This window comes from Apium graveolens, chromosome 10 (genome assembly GCF_009905375.1).
Source record: "Apium graveolens cultivar Ventura chromosome 10, ASM990537v1, whole genome shotgun sequence".
Classification (NCBI taxonomy): Eukaryota; Viridiplantae; Streptophyta; class Magnoliopsida; order Apiales; family Apiaceae; genus Apium; species Apium graveolens.
In genome coordinates, this window is record NC_133656.1 from 181977386 (window position 1) to 181997739 (window position 20354).

A 20354-nucleotide genomic window follows, 5' to 3' on the forward strand; every position below is an offset into this window, starting at 1 on the left:
GACCTGTTGAAATATTTTTGGCGGAAACTCGGCAGAAGAAATTACTTGCAATAGATTTATACTTTTACGGTGAGTTCTGTTTCATGAAGAAGCAGTTCCAGAGAGAAAATGTGTTGGTTGTGGTTTTGATGGATCATATAATAAATATAGTGAACACTCCCCCTTAATCTTTGGGAAGTCCTTTCCCGCCTAAACTCTGATATTATGTTGAGTAACCAGCTTATTTAAAACTTAATTTCAGGATCACATAGATAAACAAATATGCTTTTGTAGTTTAGTTGTCAGTAGTGGAAAATTTGAAATACAGTTTTTTTTACAGAATCCTTATTTCTGGGCTTGGATTGGAATTGCAGTTTGCTTTTAAATTTGCTGACTGCAATGTAATTTCTAGTATTAAAATAAAATTAATGTATACATTTAGAATACATTTACAATAAAATTAATGTAATTTCTAATATAATCTAATATTTATATTACTATTTGTATTCACACACATTAAATACAAAAAAAAATGATTTGAATCCAATGGTTTCAGCAAGTTGATCTGTCATTCTCACACAACCATTCTCATTCACTCTTGTCTGCATTGCCCCTTGTCTCAAGTTTCATTACTTAATAACTTCCATACTCCTTCAAATTCACGGCATTTAACATTACTATTTTATAACACAATAAGACAACAAAACGGATAGGATTCTCCTTCATCATTATCAAGTCCAATATTCAACCTTAACAGAACTCCTTCCTCAAGATCACTCTACAACATAGCCTTTCTGGGTGCACGCGACAGCAATCATGCGAGAATGGTATTCTCCCGACACCTTAACTCCACCACCAACTTCCTTGCCGCCAAAGACCAGCATGCCTATGCTACACTACGGGCTTGTGGTGATTGGAGCTTTGGTGCTTGTCCTGGCAGTATACAACCTCATCATAATAAAATGGTGTGCTACTCAACGACAGCGATTGCATGATACAAGCTTACCACTTGAAGTTTCATCAGTAAGTATAAGGAGAAGTGTAGACTGCTCTGGCAATATTAGCAAGTTGGGAGAAAGTTTTAAGTATAAGAAAGGAGAGGCTTCACTTCAAGTAGAGTATGATAATCAAGAATGTCCAGTTTGCCTATCTGTTTTTGAAGAAGAAGAGGAAGTGAGACAGCTTCCATTATGCAAACATTCATTTCATGCCCCGTGCATAGATATGTGGCTTTCCTCTCACTTGGATTGTCCTCTTTGTCGTACACCGGTGGAACTGCTAGATTCTCCTGAGAAACCATCAACTTCAGAGAATTCTAGAGAGGTGCTGATATTGACAGCAGAGAATTCTAGACAAGTGCCAAGGGATCCAGCAATACTTGTTTGAATGTTCTAGTCACATGTTCTTTCAGTGGTAAACATCAATTTTCTCCTAATATTTTCTACTTTCTGGTGGTATTATTTTGTTTCCTTTATTTATATACATACCAGCAAGTCAGTTCTCCTGAATTTAGCGTTTCATATAGGCCAAACCTAGTAAAGAAGGGATTGCATCGTATAGTACTCAAGTTCGGTTTTTCTTGATTCCAAATATAACTAAAGGGCGGCAAATTTTTTCTCTTTCAGTACCTACACTCACATGTCATCAGCAAACAGAGGCGAGGATGTATGCAAAACTTAATGAGAAATCAGAAAAAATTGTAATTAACCAGTTACGAGACTAAAATGAGCTTTTATTTACTTGCGAATGTAATGAACCTCTTCACAAATACAAAAATGTGTTGTTTACTGTAAATGTAGACAGATAGATGTATGACTATGTATTAAATTATTACATTTTTCTTAAATTGTCTAATCTGGCCTGTAAATCGCTGTCTATTCCGCCGCCATCATCGTTCCCTGTTACTTCAGCTTGTGCAGCAACCTTGTTCTTTGCAGCCGGGGCGGCTACAGTAGCAGATGGAGCATTCACAAGCTATTGCAATTGAAAGAAAACCATTTAGAAGTTCATCAGTAAGGAAACTTAGATCAAGTACACAATTAATGAAGGCAAACAAAATGATGTCAAGCTCATCAAATTTCGAAGACTGATAAATACCTCTGAGTTGATATCTATTCCAATCTCATCAAGGACTTGGCTCACTAGTTCTTCAGTCTCTTCCTCTTCTTCATCACCCTCCAAAGCATCATCAATAGCATCTCCCATCACCTCGCTTGTCATTTCCATCTTCTCATTCTGCCTCTCAAACTCTTGCATTATCTTCTGCAGTGATGGCAAATTCATCTGCCTATTCATTTGCCCCATAGCCTTAGTGACACCCTTCATTGCCTCACCCATGGCTTGTGTGGATTTCAAGGTCTACACATACAAAAAGAGAAGATGAATTATGATAACAACAATGCATGATATTGCTATTATGTTTTCAATCGTAGTGAAAGTAAAAAAGCATTAAACACGAAACCATGTGTCATTCAGAAATTTCCCATAAATTAAGGCCGTCAGCAGAACCTAACATACGGGTGTCAGGGTAAACACTGTTGTGTTAAGTGTTAGTAAAGATTATTATATTAACAGAAACTTACAGAAACTTAAGTCTAACAAAAACATGACCAGAACAAACCAATATTTTTGGAATACAGCCATGGAGAACAGGTATAGCATTAGATATATTATTTTTAGAGGTCATCTTTTCCCAAGGCCTGGAATTAACAAAGCAACTTGCTACAATATTGCTGAATATTTATACAGAAGTCCCAGTATGAAGTACATCTTGCAAAATTTTAATAATTTGTTTATCCAACAAAAATAATAGTGCAATCATATAAGTATTTATACAAACCGTCCATCCAAATAGTAATAACTAGAAAACTTGGCTCCTATTGTGTTCATGACAAGACAAAATATACTGAATTAACAAATTAGCGAAGCAGCATGATTTTTTATCCTGAAAAACCTCAAAATTAGAAATACATAGAGTAAATTGATTCCTTAAATATCAAAGATGATCAAAATCTTTAGAAAGCAGAATCTCATTTCTAACAGAGAGGACTTCAAGAATGTCACGGGACAGCATTTTTTAAGAACAAGCAATTCGGAAACTATGATCTGCAGTATGCTTTAATATTTCTACTAAAAAATGAATAATTAAACTGCCAATGCCAAGCAACGAAATCAAAGAACACACAGACAAGATGCAGCTATATTAATATTGTAAGAAGTCGGGACTCATAATAATACTTAAGAGAACCATACTACATCAAAACTCGTGCTATGAATACATACCTGAATCCTTAGAGATACACCCTGGAGTTGAGATTTTAACTTGTAGAACTTTTCGATCTGATGCCGTGTTCTTATAAGGTCTTTTGCCATAACTTTGACAGCTCCCTGCAAACTAGTACTTCAGCTAAACATATACAGATACTCAAGATGTAGCCTAAACTTACAAGACACTACAATATGTCAAAAAATCATAATGAAGTACAAAAGATAAAGTTGTACACACCCATACAAACTTATAAAGACTAGGAAACTACAAGCTATAAGGCTACCCACACAATGCAAGCTTTCAGGTAGAGTGGCAAGCATCACAATAATAGCTAATCCTATATAATTTCTAAAAGGGTAGACGTTTATAACAAACTTAAATTGATGCTTGAATTTGGAATTCGGATTTGTAGTTAAGTTATCAACAAATCCATCACTTTTTTTGGTACTTTAAGATGTTACCTGAAAGCTAGACAACATATAGGACTTCAAATATCAAAAAGTACAATTAAATCACAGCCTAATTAAAGCGAGAACGTAAATACACAAAGAAACTAAATCTCAAATGTAAGTACCCAAGATCCTATATGAAGCACGAGTCAATTACGAATCTATATCTTTTTCCTTAAATTAATTGTGGAGTAACACAAGTATAATACAAACAAAAAACATAAACGATCCAGGAAATTACGTCTTACCATCTGCCCTTGCTTTGCAGTTTTCTTTATATCAACAATCAGTTTCTTCTCTTGATTCTGCAAACCCTGTCGTTCTCTTTCTATTTCCCTAATAGACCTGTCAATCATTCTCTTGTTTTCTCGCAGAAGTTCTGAAAATTAATTTCCAAAATTATACAACCAATCATCATCTTAACCGCAATATTCAGATATCATCATTCGTAACATCAACACTCTCCGTGCACAAAACAACAACAAAGACATCAAAGTAAAACTTCTACATATTAAAAACTTTAGCATCAGAGAATTTTATAAATCCTTTACTATTATTAACTTCCTGAGGTTTAAATTGTACTGTAAAACATCATCTAATTTTTTTTTTAAAAAGACAAAGAATGTAACTACTATTATCTTTATCATTATCAGTTGTTTCGAGGGAACTTAATCTATTAAGTTAAGACCGAGAAAAAAAAATATCAAGTCATCGGAGGTTATATCCTACAAGGCAACATGCTATGACAAACTTTCATCCTAAAAATCAATTTAGTTTGTTACACTATACACACAATTAAAACTCTACACGTAGCCAAAATTAAGATCAAAATTACATAATATAAACTTAGATCCAGTACTACAATAAAGTCCTAAATTAAGCAAATAATAAAATAAACATGATCTAAAATTAAATCAATATAGAACAAAATTTGAAAAACAACAAGTAACTTATATATAACAAAATATGAACATCTTTATACAGGAGACATAAATGAATAGATACAGAAAAGTGTAAGTACCTGCGGGAGTTTTTCTTTTGCCGAAAATAAAACTCATGGTGGTGAATTTAGGATTACGATTAAAATTCAGATTTTAATATGGCGTGTGAGTACTATGAATTGTAATTTGTATGAATATATATAGTTGTTGTTGAATTTGTAGTGCGTGTGAATGTAAATTGTGTGTAACTATGTAAACAGTATGTTATTTTGTTTTGTTGGAAGTAGTTTAGTTTTATGTTCTTGTTCTGATTCTGATTCTGCGTACGCGGTTGGGTGGAGTTGTTGCGGGAACAAATTAACACGGAGAAGAAAAGTATTTATTTTCTTTTATTTATTTATTTGCGCTTCCTATTTATCTTTTTAATCCTTTGGCGAGTAGGACAGGAATTGTATGAATTGGCCCACCATTAGTACTATGTTTCATGGGCTGGTACTATGTTTAATGGGCCTCAATGATCATCTTGGGTCTACTATACGAGGTGAGCTCATAAATCCAGCCCATATTGTTGATGACAAGAATCTAACTCGCTAAGGCTATAAATTATCTACATCGTATAAATAATTACTCCGGTGATATTGAATAATTGGAAAAAAAAAATGAAAAATGAATTTTTTCTTTTCTCTAAATTATTTCGAAAGTAGGGAGAAGATTTTAAAGATAAATGTAGAAAAGAATTCTTCCCAAATCCTTAGAGCTCCTTTTCTTTCTTTTTAGAAATCTCTTAGAAACAATATAAAGAAGGAATTTTTTCAAAAATACCTAAGTTGCAGAAAATATTTATAAAAATACGGATGAACCTCGTATGTAACCGTTCAACCTCATATGCAACTCGCGTCTGTATTTTTGCAAATATTTTTCTAAAAAGTAATATTTTTGGTAAATTAAACCACGTCCAAAAAAATGTATATATGAAACCAGATATTTACCCTTTTTCTTTCTTTTCTTAATTTTTTTTTCATAAACACACTATCTGACAAAATTTGTATCGATGTTAACATGCTCTATGCTTGAGCCTAACAGAGGAGCTTGATTGACCTTTGTCTACAACTGCTCTGAAACTAATTAGGAGTATAAATTTGATTGGGGAAATGTTATGTCGAGAGCAAGTTTCTTGTTTTCAGAGCAAAGATAGAGTAAAAAAAATATTAAAATGCCTCCCTGCATTCACAAATAAAAAAAGATTAAGATATGGTAATTTGGTAACTTCACGCTATATTATTACTGCAGAAAAAAAATGTTTTGAAAATAACATTTTCTATTTGATTTAGAAGAACTTGCTAAACTAAACTGAGCCTATGTCAACTGATCGGAAGGTATAACTATAAGGGACTTGAATTACCAAAGTATCTATATCTCATTTACCTCTATTTCTTAGCTGATAATTTCTACATTTGCAAACTAAAAAATTTCAGAACATGCATAGCTTCTTTTAGCAATTCTGTTCCATGATTTTGACTATTGTTCCTCTTCTTCTCCTCTAACTTCATGGCCTTCAGGATTAGCCAGGGTTCAGCCCCATGTAGTCACTGTACCCGCACAGCAGTACAATTCCAACACGGTCAACTTGCAGAAGATGATTGTCATTCATCCATATCCAAATGGTGGACTCAAGTTCCTGATCAAATCTCATAAAAACAGCTGTTGATATGCGCATCCATATCTTCACGAGTCTCCTACATTCATGAAGTGGGAAGGGTTAGAAGATCTGGTAAAAATCTTTGCACAAAACTTTTAAATACCACTGGACAGTAAAGGGACAGACTCTCTAGGCATAAGAGGGATACATGTCGATAGATGGACTTAACAGAGGACCAGCTAATGCAGTAGGCGCTAATATATATTTACACAGAATTAAATGTGCAGCAAAAATTTAGCACAAAACAAATAAGATATGCACCAAATATATAAACAAGTTCAAATGCTTGAACACCAAGAATTTTAGCACTTGGATCAGCGCCTTATCACTACCTAAGCCTACCTACAAAATCTTGCTCCAAACACAGATTACCGGTTGTAAAACTGTACAATACAAAAACACACAGACTATGTCACATGGAAAAAGTAAAAGTATAGTAGACCTCGAAAGGCTATTAATTGTGGAAAATGACGGCACACATATAAGAAATGTAGTTGCTAAAATTAAGAAAAAAGTTGGAGAAACTGCGGTGATCTTTAAAAATGATTGGAGCATTTGCATCGGATCTACATATTTCGACAGGGTCAACAATAAATGTAAGAGTAGACCTCCTACCCACATCAGCACCTTGGTGTCTAATCAATATTCATCTGAACTTAGTCCTCTTAGCAAGCTGAACCGTACTTTTCGCCAAAAATACAAATGGATATATTAGAGAAATTCACACTTTTGATACCACACAAGCACAAAACCCTTTATTAATGCATTGGACTTGCAAACTGAACCATAACTCATGCAGAATGTACCAAATCCTGTACATTCCAAAGGTTCCACTCGAGGCCTGGAATTTCTGCTGACAATAACTGTAAGGACATGCATGAAGATAAAAGCTTCGTTTTTTAAGCACTAAAATGGGTAATGGCGTTATCACGTTTCACCTTAGCCTGGTGATAGGTGAGAAATGAGCACAGAAAGTTCATGTTGTGTCGTGCATCTGATTTAGGACTACAAACACAGTACGACAATTATCTACTTATCAATTTATCTACCATTTGACATTTTTTTTTCGTAGTTTAAGTTCTGCAACTTATTAATCACTTACAAATTCTGCCCTCTTATAATTTATAAATTTTATTTTATTTATCAACTTAAATATTTTCAGTATCTTTATTAATTTGCACTTCCAAGTATTTACAAATTTGGCCCATCTATTGTGAAACTGTCTTCTTGTACAACCACGGTACTTAATGTTCAATCTTTGACGTTTGGTGGACTACATCATGCTCTGTACTCTTTAGAGTAAGTATCCTAATTCCTTACCAATTTAATCGGCATGATTCTGATTATTGGGCAGGTATGACTGACGAGGGTGACATTTGATAAGATATAAAATAATTAAGCAATTATAGAATGACTATGAGCAAGCATAATACGAAGATCTGTGCACCAAACGGGCAACCCTACTAATGTTTATTAGTTCAAAATATACACCATCAGGTATATAATAAAACATTCAATAGTCAAATGGTTTCAAAAAAACACTATCTGATATATAGGAATAAAAATTCAAAACTTACATGCAATGTAATTAATGTGTCATATCTGTTGGAGTGATCTTGTTATTGCAGTAAAAACGGGATCAGGTTGCACTGGGGTTAATATCATCTTGGCCAATCGCATCATCAATAACACTGTTCTCTTCGCTCCGAGTTGGCATAGTGAATGAGTTCTCAGTAACAGCAGTGGTGGACATTCGACTCTGATTTCAAGAGCAGACTGGACACTTAAGTCAATTACATCAGAAGATGGAGAAGGGTAGACACAAGATAGTTTGTAATGTGTTGAAACATAAGAAAATCTTTGATGAAACCAGGGTGCTGAGAAGACTAATGCCAGAATTGCCATGCTACCACTGATAATGAAGAGGCCTGCAAGACTTTTTGTCCCAATACTGCTAACTTGTGAAGACGAGTTAAAAGAGTAATCACTATCAGAGTACTCTGGACCAAAATTTTTGCTCATGATGGCATGCATCTCACCACTTCCAGTAAGATTTAAGAGAGCCAGCGAAATATGAGGAGCCAAAGCCGAGCCTTTTGGAAATGCCTGTGATAAGTGACAGAAATGTGTCATGTAACTGAGAGACTGTATAAACTTAACTTAATTCATGCAAAAAAAATTGACATTATTACAACGCATATCACTTCATACAAACCAGTTCCACTCAAGTAAATTCGTTCAAACATGGATGATGTTCTGTATGTTCCTGACTTGGTACTAAAATGCCCTAATTACAATGAACGAAAGGTAAACAATTGGAGAACTAAAATCTCGAAAGTGGAAACTCATTTAATGAGGGCAGAAGTAGGGAGGTAAAATGTAAGCAAATCCAATTTCCAGAGGTAACAACTAGGTGAAACCGTAAAAATATAGGGGCACAACATGTAAATGATTCCACGGAATATGATTTTGAAGAAAACGCGAAGAGTTGGTGGACATAAAGTAGATGAAGTTGAAATATAATGGAAACAATTATATTGAAGGTCATAAATTGTATACATTTAGGCTAGGCATTTTCAAGCACTATTTCATAGAGCTACGATCTAGTTACTTGCGATGGGAACAAACAATGTCATCTTATCTACATGCAAGTGCTCAAGACCTCATGTTCTATATTTTCAAATTTAATTTGTCATTAACTTGATGCAACCAACATGTGTAAGGACAATTTGGGGATATAAATATTCCACCCGCCACAATCCCATATATCAAATTAAAAGTTGGTGCATAGAGGTTCAGAAAGGGAGTAACTTACAAAACCAATCCCCCCTGTCTTGTATGAGGATCCTTGCAATTTATAATTGGTTTCACCATAGGTGTCGAGAAAGATCTTGATGAAGGGAAGCTCATCAAGGATGGCATCAACTCCTCCATTGTGGCACCCCTTAAAAAGGGCATCATGATATTGCTCCACACTTGCATAAGACTTGATTTTAGACACATTAAAGTCCAGCCTCTTGGTTAACATTTCTTTCACAAAAGAACCATCCTGGAAACCAATACAGTAAAGTTTATTTGTTGGACGATGTAACCGCGAAACAGTCAGATTAGAAGATGAGTTGGCTGTGTAACTCTGCATAACAATATATGCTGTAAACAACCATATGACCAATACAAACTTAGACCATTTGCTAGCAACCATATTCCCTGTCAAACACCAGTTTAAACATTACTCAGCTTTTGCTAGTTGAGAATTGGTAGTGGACTAAACTATAACTGTCCAAGCATAACAAAATCTTAACAATTAAAGTGCAACAAAGAGCTTACTTTCAGGAAAAGAGAGGCTAATGGAAACCAAACCAGCATTCCAATTTTTAGTTGGGTATTCGCACGGTGCTCCAATGTTCGAACTACCGCACCCATAAAGATACAAGAAATTGCAATTGTCAACCAGAGATCTGAACTGAATGGCTTTAAGAATATCCACATATAATTGCATGTTTCATATTTTACTTGTCTAAGCATTACAACTTCTGATCCCAAGTATGGTATACTAAAGTCAACTCTTTGTGCACGCTCAGCCAGAATTGTTACATCAGCGACCACGATATCGTATTTCTACATTTTTAGTAAAAGAAAAACATGGTTGGAAATTACAGAACAAGTTTGATATTAACTAGTGATAATGACACAATATTTAGGATACCTCTGGAAAGGTCCCATTTTGCAATTTGTTTCACATGGTATAGGATCTAGGTCGACGTTTAGATACCATAAGAAGTTTACAACAACTCAAGTAGCTTACCCTTTTTATCTAGTAGTAATATTTTTCTTTGTTTCAAAGATTAGCTTTTTCTTTTACTCCAACATTTGATAAGATACTTCTAATAAATGCAGCATTTACAGTCACACAAACAGACAAGAAAGAGCATAGGTACCTTTTCTTCAAGCTGTGTGAGAAGATCATCGTAATTCCCAGCACTTCTACCAGTGGCCGGGTCCCCGAAAGGGATGTACTGAGGATTCTCAATTTTGAATGGTAAATGTACTAATAATTCTCGAAATAAATCTGCACAGAAGCCAGTGACATTGTACTCCGCGGTGTCTTGAAATTGTTTTAACTTTACAAATTCAGTAAAACCCTCTTTCACTGGAACCCCTACTTTCAATCTTGTCCCTGATGTGGGTACTGCCCAATACATTGGCTTGACAGTTGAATCTCCAGGCCAGATAATGCTTCTCAGAACATTTACAGATGTCGAATATTTTGAAGATCTGCCGACTGAATCCGGATCTCGTGACAATCCTCTATTTGGGGTCCAGTAGCCTATTGGTCTCTCTCCTTTCCCTATTACATGGAGTATTTCAAAGGTTGACCTTTTTGCAACTGGCCATTTACCAAATTGAACTCTCCACTTAAGCCCTTGAACCTGGTATGCAGAATTTCTTTCAGAAGTAATGGACCTGCTTCAGAATTGCTTAAAATTTTTGTAACGTCTGCATTGTGTTGTTCAGTCGCCTTTATGAAGCTAGAGTTTACAGGACCTATCCTCTCTATGGCCATAGCTAGTGCCCAAACTGCATCATATGCCCACAACCCGAAGATATTCAGCTCAGCTGTAGGCTTTGTACACTGAGATTTTCTTTCCCACCTCATTCTGAAAGCTGTAAGATTTTTTGACTTCGATACATAGGGCCTTAAGCCCAAAACACCTTGCATTGCATCTACGACTGTAGCATCCATGGAACTTAACAAGTTTGATAAGCCATCAGTTGTTAACCACGCGTATCCTTTAGTCATCATTCCCGCGGTCTTTGCATGAACAAAAAACCTAGATCCAACAAGGGAAGTCATGTGCACCAAGAAGACCCTAGCTGAAACTGCTTTTAAATTGTAAACTTCATCTAATATTTGTGAATCATTAGCAGAAAGAGAAACAGCACTTGTCAATGATATTTGAACGCCAGCATCCCTGATTGCATCACTTAGATTTCGAATGAATCCATCATGGAAGCCGTTGTCCTCGTACACTATGACAACTTCCTGCCATCCATATCCTTCAACAATGGCAGCGATAGCTTTAGATTGAGAAGAATCATCCCCCACCATCCGAATGATGTAAGGGCTTCGTACAGGTGACAGGGAAGAGCTTGTGGCAGGAAAAGAGACAACAGGCACTTGAGATTTTGTTCCAAGCTCCACAACAAAATTTGCTTCCGGAGTGGTTTGTGGTCCAAGGATGGCTCGTACTTTATCATTCTTTAGTAACTCTAGAGCTGCATCTCATTGAAATAAAGACAACAGAATTTACTCAAAAAACCAACCAAGTTTTGCTAATTAAGCCTTACACTTTCTAATACACAAAGACACAATGAACTCAAAAAAGGAATCAGCACTTTGTCAAGTTTGTTTGCATAATCGATGAGTGTGGCCGAGGGGGATTCAGGCTTAATTAATATTCAAATACTTTCACTATATTAACATTCTCTTAAAAGTTTTGAGTTTAATCCTCCACCAGTCCAGAATTTTAACACAATACACTAATTACAAAACCTGCCTATATTTAACAATTTAATTTAGTTCTTACTGATCGAGAACAGACCTACAGACCTTTTATTCGGTAAGTAACATCGATGAAGCTATATATCCAAAAAAAGAAAAACCTGATGAAGCTACTGCGAAGTTTCAGATATGGTATGGAATACTTCTTTGAGCACAATCACAGAAAAATAGAGTACATCATACTTGTCTATTAACTTAAAAAAAACTACAAAACACATTTATGTTACGATATTAAACAAACAATAATATAAAAATCTGGTAAAATTGAACAAGGAGTTCCTGACACATTCTTGTGCAAAACAACCAACCTAAGATTATGAACAAGCAGCTAAATGTGCATCAATTGATAGGTATTAAACGAGAGAGAGAGAGAGACTACTTGCATCAATATGAGGATCGAAAAGAGCTGGTAAACATAAACGAGAGTTAAATGTAAAAGAAGCCATGTGAATATATCCCCATGTTTGCCCCCACTTCTTTGCTTCTTTCTATCTCGACTCTATCTATATGTATGTATTATCATGACTTAAAAAATAAAAGGAGACGAGTGTTGTGAATTGTGATAATTGATAAAGAAACTACCCTATCACTCAATGACCATTGTTTGATGAAACTTCAGTTCAGTTCAGTGCAGTTACAGATCCATTACTCCCTCCTTCGGCACACTATTTTTCACATATTTCAAGACTTTTATAAAATATAATTTTATAATATTTTTTTAATTTTCCTTTTAATAAAAGCTTAAATATTAAATTTAATTCAGATTTTTTTTTAAAATACATTATGAAACTCTATACTTTAAATAAATATTAAAAAACGTAATGAAAAATACGTAAATAATGAGACAGACAGAGAGAGTACAATTTAGAGCCACAAATTACCAAGGGAGTGGAATAAAAGTCAAATTACATGCAATGTCAAGTAACAGTCAACAGAGAGGCCAAATATGTTAAAGAATGGAGACATCGATAATTTGAATTAGGCACATTTCTTTATATACATTAATTAATAAAAATAAATTAATTAAAAATGTAGTCTCAAAATAAATTTTATCGACACAAAATTTTAATTTTCACAATAAAAAATCATCAAAAAATATATTTGTCGCTTAATTGGATCAATATAAATATTATTAAAATTTTAAAATTTTAATTTTTTTGATTCATTATTGGGCACATTTTTTTTGACTGGGGACTTTTTAAATCTCAGGGACTGCCCCAGCAAGCAAGGTTACCGAACCCAACTGAACCGGAACCAAAATAGATATATTTTAAGAACTGAATCAGACCCATTTATCTGAAAGAATCGAACCGGAATCGAACTGTAAATTTCGGTTCGGTTCGGTTCGGTTCCGAACCGAAAAAACCGAAGCGTTGTTTTATTTAATATTTATATATTTTTCATATAATTTTTCTTTCTAATTTTTTTTTAATTTTGACTAATCTCAATTATCTATTAAAGATAGTTTAATAAAAGAAGATTTTTATTAGTAATAGATCATTTTCATTCGAATATTTTATAAGATTCAATAAAAAATATATTTATGAAAATGATCGAAACATCATAGATATATTTAATCTAATAAATATTATAATATAATTTTTTTCTTGAATTTTATTATAATATTATAAATGAGAAAAAATAAATAACACTACTAAATTAAGAAAAAAAAGAAAAAAAAGCGAAAAGATTGAGTGAGTTAGTAAGAACTACTAATATTAGCCACAAAAAAACAATCTATGTAAAAAATGTTAAAAATTAGACGAGACATTTTAAAAAGAAGAGTTATATTCTGCTCGGACCTAAGGGTTAGCAAAGTAGTAATATACAATTATATATCTATATAACAACGATTTTTCTGGTATGTATTAGGAGCAAATCTAAAAATTTGCGCAGTAATTTATTAAAAATTCATTGATGAAAATTTTTGTACAGAAATCCATCATTATTAATAAACTTTCCATTAATAAAATTTTAATAACTAATTAAACACTAATTTTTAGCATAGGCCTCTTAACACACCTAAAAAATTTGATATAATAATATTAACATAATGTAGCAATAATACATGAATAAGGTGTAGCGTTCGTGACAAACGTATGTAATAGCCCCGTACAGGGGCGGACACACCATAAGACCATGGTTGGCCATGGCCCCCCACTTTTCCCTGATACCATAACACCTTATTCATCAAATAGTTTGTAGAACACTGATCTGACCCCTCCCATATGTTTGAATATATCCCATACATAGACACAAAACAATAACATTAAGACAGAAAAAGCTCACTTACAAATTTATACGAAAGCAGAAGTGTCAGTTCCACGCCTCTAAAAATATTATTTTTATTTGCTTCAACTCATTTAATATAATATTAGTACTGTGCTATACTGATATAATATTAATATAACTGTTTTCCTATTATATAATATTATTTTTTATGTCATAATTTTTTTGGCCCCCTCGGATTTCATTCTTGCGTCCGCCCCCGGCCCCGTAGAGCAGCAAAATAACAGTACATAAAGAAGGTGGATGCTATTTAGCAAAAAATACAAGAAAGAAGGTGAACAGCTCGGGGTAAACATAAATAAAAGCACACCATACGCGGATATGTGAAAATATATAAAGCTTATACAATCACATAAAAATTTACATAAAACATGGAATAATATTTATATCAAGACATGCGATGCTATAACATACGCCCAGCCCCCCTTAAAAACTATGCATCCATTCTTCTAGCATTCTCAGTTCTTAACATCAATTTGATTAGCTAGTTGTTACTACCAACCTCCCGTTAAGTTTTATATGTTTACTATTTTGCATATATTTCAAGACTTTATAAAATATTGTTTTATGATGTTTGAAAAAAGAAATTAAAAAAGAATTATGAATTATACTTTAAAAAAGAATTGAAAAAATGTTAAAAAATAACATATAAAATTCAATGAAATTGAGGAAGTAACATTTTATATCAACTTATTTAGAACAGTCCGAAATATAATTAACACACTAAAATTAAAAATGTATTGCTTCTGGTCTAAATCCATACCTCCAGAAGCAGCATCCAGCACACCATGTGAGTTCTTGGTGCGAAAAACCAATCTTGTTCGGTAATTAGGATGCGATTTGTAGAAGTCGGAACTAGCCATTTTTGTGCAAGACTCCACCATCTTCCCTAAGCTCGAATCTAAATCCAGAAGTAATCCCACCTTAATCTTCTCAACTACAAGATCAGTAGCATGATTTGATCTTGTAAGTACAGCACAATTGCAGTTTACAATGCAGCACAAAAACAGGCGCGCCTTATTATGATCGTTTACAGATTATAAGCTAAAGATAAGGCGCGTCCTAAGTTGCTGGCAGATTTTGAAGGCACAGATGGTCATAAGTGATGGTCTTTAAGACATAAGGGTACTAACGATTAGAATTCTCAAAAATATCAGTCTAACGGTTAAACTCAATAATTTTGGATCTAAGTCAGTAAAAATTTGAAATTATATATACATACACATATACATACACCATTTTATGTATATCTTCAAGAACATTCAAAGAAGTTGAAGAGACAAAGTAGCATGCAATGTGATTTATGTGATGGAATTCGGAAAAAAAAGAAGTTTTACATACCTTTTCGAATGGAGAAGAAGATGATCGGAAAAAACTGAGGAAATGGTAGCCGAAAGAGAAGATTCTGAGTAAAAGTCGCCGCTGGAGTGGAAGTTTTTGGTGAAGAAAGAGAAAATAAAAAGTTAAGGGAGAGTAAAAGTAAAAATGAAAATGACTGACAGTGACTCCTATTTATAGGTGAAAAAGACAGTTGTCAAATCTGTCATGTCAATCACGATTCCCAAAAAATAAGGGAAACCGTAACGAATCCATTCAAATTTTAGGACGCGCCCTCCTGAAGGCGCGCCTTTTAAAGTTGACAGCAATTTAAAAAATATGGAACATAAGAACATTGAGTATATAAAGTCCTCTGCCTATTTGGCGCGCCCTGTAAAAGGTATTGGAAGATTTGTTTATACAAATTCTAATGAAGGTGAAGAAAAATTCCAATCCCATTTTCAATAGCATATGGAATTTGGGGGGTAGTTGTTATGCCCAAAAATTGGTATAAACAATATTTAGATTAAGATTAATAAAATGAGCAGAATTAAAGGAGAAGCGCCTGAAATCTAGGAAAAAGATGAGATTGACTTTCCATAAATAGAAGGCGCGCTCAAAGATTGCGTCCCGATTGACTGAAACTGAATTGACAGTTGTGATTATCCTGTATTAAAGGTGCGCCCTCAAACAGGTGGAGGAGGCGCGCCAAGTTATCGAGAAGGAGGAGAGAAATTTCTTAATTAAAACCTGTAGTGTAGTGAGCCTTAGGGCGCGCCTTGGGCAAGGAAGGCTCCTTGGACGGATTGTTTGGACATGATTGCTTTGGTAGACTTGCTCCTTGGCTTGGACAGAATTGGAGCGAGTCCTAAAGATGAACAGTTTAGGGCGCGCTCTATGATATAGAATGATATAAGAAGAGACTACAGGCTGGTGACACAGGGCGGCGCCAACAGGCAGAGATGTAAGGGCGCGCCCTCAACTTCTACTTAACATATAAATGCAACTTTTATGTGCTGCTTGGATGGATTCTCTGGAAGACTCAAGGAAGATGGAGAATGTTATTACTAACCTAGTTGATGCAGGTACTCTATTGAAGAACTCCTTCCCGTAGCATATCTACAGGAAAGGCGGTGTCCGTGGTCAGAGACCTCCAGGGGTATGCCTGGACTGAAGGCCTCCTCCTGTAGTCAATGGGTGTCCTCATCGGGGATGTGGGATGAAATCTGGTGTGTGCTTTGGGAGCTCTGTCTCTGTAGTCAACGGGTGTCCTCGTTGGGAGACTTTGGAGTATCCTGCACTTTACACCCAAAAGCTTGGGATCACTTGTCCTGCAATCTGGTAGGGGTTCCTTATCGGGGGACAAGGATGCGTCCAACATTTAGGGTGAACCACGGCTATACCTGCGTCCACGGACTAGAGAAACAGCTGGTAGCGGAGGGTTATCCTTGGCCAGGGAGATGCCTCATCCGTGAAGTCTCGAAGCCGTGAACGAGCCTTGGGCCTTTGTGGTTGGGCCTCATCGGCGGACATTCCTAAAGCTAGTAGAAGACGGTTTCCAGTGGGTTTCCCATTGGGCCTCGGGATAAGAAATCTAAGCCCATTAGGTTTCTTGTTCCCCAAGAACTACGTGGGATTGATCCCCTATAAATAGGGGTACGTAGGCACATTGTAAGGGGTCAGAAGCGAGAGCGCAAAGGAGCCACCACTAACCCTAAGCAATCTCAGCCCCCAATAATCATCACCACCATACACTGTTCATCTTTTCCGATGAATACTGTTCGTCGGATTCATCGGTTACTGTTCACGTTTCCGACGAAGAACTGCCATCACAGATCTTGTTTCCGGCTACTAACCTCAAGTTTTGTTGTTCCCAAATTCCTCCGTCAACAGCGATGTTTGTAATTGTGGCAGCATAAATGAGTTTATAATTGTTTATAATTTGAGAATAAAAAGTAATTTGTCTATATTTGTTTATAGTTTTAGAAATTGAGTTTTTTTAATTGTCTATAAAATTTGAAAATAAAAAGTAATTTATTTTCAATTATACAAGTAGAAATGAAGCATGCTCCTTAAGCAAATTATATCAATTTCTGGGTGCTTGGCAGGAACCTGACTCTCCTAGTTATTATTTTGATATAAAAATTGATGTAATTTTAAACTGCATTATCATCAAATGAGCCATAAATTTGTTTTTTTTAAAAAATAGGAATTTGTTCCATTTAAAGGTGGTTCTCATTACCTCTAGATTGTTGTAAAAGATAAGACGGTGCATATTGGGATCACATCTAGAACAACTCCGTAATGAATCACTGATGATAATTAGTCATCCTAAGCTGTGACTTTATGACGCAGAATATAACAACATGACAAATATATGCAGCTCTTCCATGTTAGAGCAAGTTCAAAAAGTATCCTAAAAATATGTGCTAAATTAAAATTTGAGGTATTTTGGATAAAAGAGTGCTCCAACAATGTCATAACTAGGACATCCATATCTCATTTATTTCAATTAAAAAATTATTTCCCTCCCTTTTTACACATCTATCTCCTCTCATTATTGACTTTCCCTCCTTATTATAATTTAAATATATTATTATTTTAATAATAAAATACAAATATAAAATATACTGTTGAAGTTGATGTAAAATAAATTTATCTTAAATTATTAAAACATAATATTTTATTTTATTTATAAGACACTTATCACAAGATTGTTGAGGTAATGAGGGAATGGGGAAGCTGGCTTCGAGCACCACCAAGGAGGGGGGCGGCGCAGGGGAGGAGCAAATGGCTCCGGGAGGAGGGGGATGAGAATTGGGGCGAGAAAGTAGGGAGAGGTTACGATAATAAATTCAAAAATGCTATTTTTTCGTAGTCAGGTATGAGGTGGGATAAGGCTGGAAGGGAGATTGGGAATCATGCGATTATTAAGGGAGGTTTGAATTTAAGGGGGAACGCAATTTTAGCAAGGGAGGGAATTTCTGTTTTGAAAAAGTGTAGTGGGTCGGGTGAACTGGATGGACTGGATTTGGATGAAAGAAAACGTAAACGGACTGGGCTTACTGTCACAAGAGATACAGAAGAAACAAATAAGTCACAACACTATGAATCTATACTTTTTATGGTTGATTGTATGGACTCTTCTAATACTGAATTGGCTACGCTTGCTATGCAAGCTACCCAGCACAAATGATTTGCTTAAGTTGGAACTGTCGGGGGTTGGGGAACCCTCGCACAGTTCGAGTGCTTCGCGATTTGGTTCGCGATCGTAAACCTGATGTGTTATTTTTGATTGAGACAATTTCAGTTAATAGTATAATAGAGGAGCTTCGAGGGAGGTTGGGTTTTACTAGTAGTTTTGCAGTTGATAGAGTTGGGAGGAGTGGGGGTCTAACAGTGTTTTGGAAGGCTAATATTGATTGTAGTATTTCGAGTTATTCTCAGAACCATATTGACATCACGTTCAATGAGAGGAGTATAGCGGTGTGGCGTCTGAGTTGTTTTTATGGTTATCCGGAGAGAACTAGGAGGAGGGAATCGTGGGATTTGATTAGAAGGCTGGCTGGTTTGTCGTTGTTGCCTTGGTGTATCTTGGGGGATTTCAACGATATGTTGTATCAGGCTGATAAGAGAGGAAAACACCAGCGGTCTCTTATGGAGGGTTTTAGAAAGGCTATTGAGGACAGCTTGTTAACAGAGATAGAGCTTAATGGTGGGTTGTATACTTGGGAGAAAAGTCATGGTTCAGATGATTGGGTTCAAGAACGTATTGACAGAGCTTTTGCAACGAGTGGGTGGCACGCTAAGTTCCCCCTGTGTAAAATGAATGTTGTTAAAGCGTCTGTGTCTGCCATGATCCTATTGTGCTTGAGTTGGTTCATGTCATGATATCGAAGAGGGAGTTTAGGTTCAAATTTGAAAATACATGGTTGAAGGAAAAGTCGTTTATCAATGATGTCTCTTCTTTCTGGAGTGAGATCCCTACGATGAGTTTGCTGCCTAAGTTATCTTCAGTTTCTAAGTATATGGAGAAATGGGGGCGAAACTTTTTTAATAAATTTAGAGAGAAACTTCGAGTGCAGAAATGTGTGCTTGATGATTTGAAGGATAGAACTGATGACAGAGGTGTGCAACAATACCTTGTCGAAAGAGATAAATTGAACGATTTGCTTCTTCACGAGGAGATCTACTGGAAGCAGAGAGCGAAGCTTTTTTGGTTAAGAGAAGGAGATGAGAATACGAAATTCTTTCATGCTAGCGCCACTAGTAGAAGAAAATCTAATCACATTTCTTTTCTTGAAAGGGAGGATGGAACCAGGGTTGACACTAAGGAGGGTATGGGCAAATTGGTGCAGGATTATTTTGTAAGTGTTTTTGGGGAAGCAGGATGAATTACTGAGATGGGGCATGCAAGTAGTCCAAGAAGGGTGTCAGATATGCAGAATGTTCAGTTAACGAGTAATGTGTCGTTTGAAGAATTTTCTGAGGCTATTCATCAAATGCACCCAGATAAGGCTAGTGGTCCTGACGGTTTGAACCCCGCTTTTTATCAAAATTTCTGGAAGGTAATGGGGAAGGAAGTGTTTGAGAGTTGTAAAGGGTGGCTCAGGGGTGAGGTGTTCCCAGCTGATCTTAACAGTACTAATGTAGTTTTGATCCCTAAGAAGGAGGGGGCTTGTCGTATGAAGGATCTTCGCCCAATAGCGTTATGTAATATTCTGTATAAGATCCTGGCTAAGGTGTTATCGAACAGGTTAAAAGCTATTTTACCAGACCTCATAACTGAAAAGCAATCTGCTTTTGTTCCAGATCGATGTATAACGGATAATGTTATAGTGGCTTTCGA

At 35.5% G+C, this 20354-nt stretch overlaps 2 protein-coding genes, 1 long non-coding RNA gene and 1 pseudogene across 4 annotated transcripts; 1 reads left to right on the forward strand and 3 right to left on the reverse strand.

Moving 5' to 3' along the window:
• LOC141691403 (uncharacterized) overlaps positions 1–20354 on the reverse strand; it is a 508513-nt pseudogene that overhangs the window by 253887 nt on the left and 234272 nt on the right.
• Positions 657–1773, forward strand: LOC141692226 (uncharacterized). The gene is made up of 2 exons (XR_012562781.1): positions 657–1392; positions 1505–1773. It is a non-coding gene; the product is annotated as an uncharacterized LOC141692226 (long non-coding RNA).
• LOC141692225 (vacuolar protein sorting-associated protein 2 homolog 1) lies at positions 1696–4993 on the reverse strand. The gene is made up of 5 exons (XM_074496954.1): positions 4718–4993; positions 3945–4075; positions 3262–3366; positions 2077–2337; positions 1696–1953 (listed from the first exon to the last, which is right to left on the reverse strand). The coding sequence occupies exons 1-5, from the start codon at positions 4752–4754 to the stop codon at positions 1810–1812; spliced, it is 678 nt and encodes a 225-aa protein (XP_074353055.1). The 5' UTR covers positions 4755–4993; the 3' UTR covers positions 1696–1809.
• LOC141690718 (glutamate receptor 2.7-like) lies at positions 6010–10538 on the reverse strand. 2 transcript variants are annotated; one of them, XM_074495493.1, is made up of 5 exons: positions 10275–10538; positions 9664–9954; positions 9152–9385; positions 7914–8442; positions 6010–6373 (listed from the first exon to the last, which is right to left on the reverse strand). In XM_074495493.1, exons 1-4 carry the CDS (start codon positions 10536–10538, stop codon positions 7933–7935), a joined length of 1299 nt encoding a protein of 432 aa, XP_074351594.1. In that variant the 3' UTR covers positions 6010–6373; positions 7914–7932. The 2 variants fall into 2 exon arrangements, with proteins under 2 accessions (XP_074351594.1, XP_074351595.1); XM_074495494.1 differs by having other exon boundaries at positions 9152–9543; positions 9664–9746; positions 10275–10411.

What these genes read in the sequence shown, in the direction of transcription:
- LOC141692225 (XM_074496954.1), bottom strand. Translation starts at nt 4,754, where the DNA reads ATGAGTTTTATTTTCGGCAAAAGAAAAACTCCCGCAG. An exon ending in CAAAAGAAAAACTCCCGCAG is followed by an intron (nt 4,076 to 4,717) that starts GTACTTACACTT and finishes ATTAATTTTCAG; the next exon opens with AACTTCTGCGAGAAAACAAG. An exon ending in GAATAGATATCAACTCAGAG is followed by an intron (nt 1,954 to 2,076) that starts GTATTTATCAGT and finishes CAATTGCAATAG; the next exon opens with CTTGTGAATGCTCCATCTGC.
- LOC141690718 (XM_074495493.1), bottom strand. Translation starts at nt 10,538, where the DNA reads ATGTATTGGGCAGTACCCACATCAGGGACAAGATTGAAAGTAGGGGTT. An exon ending in TCACACAGCTTGAAGAAAAG is followed by an intron (nt 9,955 to 10,274) that starts GTACCTATGCTC and finishes CTAAAAATGTAG; the next exon opens with AAATACGATATCGTGGTCGC. An exon ending in AGACAGGGGGGATTGGTTTT is followed by an intron (nt 8,443 to 9,151) that starts GTAAGTTACTCC and finishes CACTTATCACAG; the next exon opens with GCATTTCCAAAAGGCTCGGC.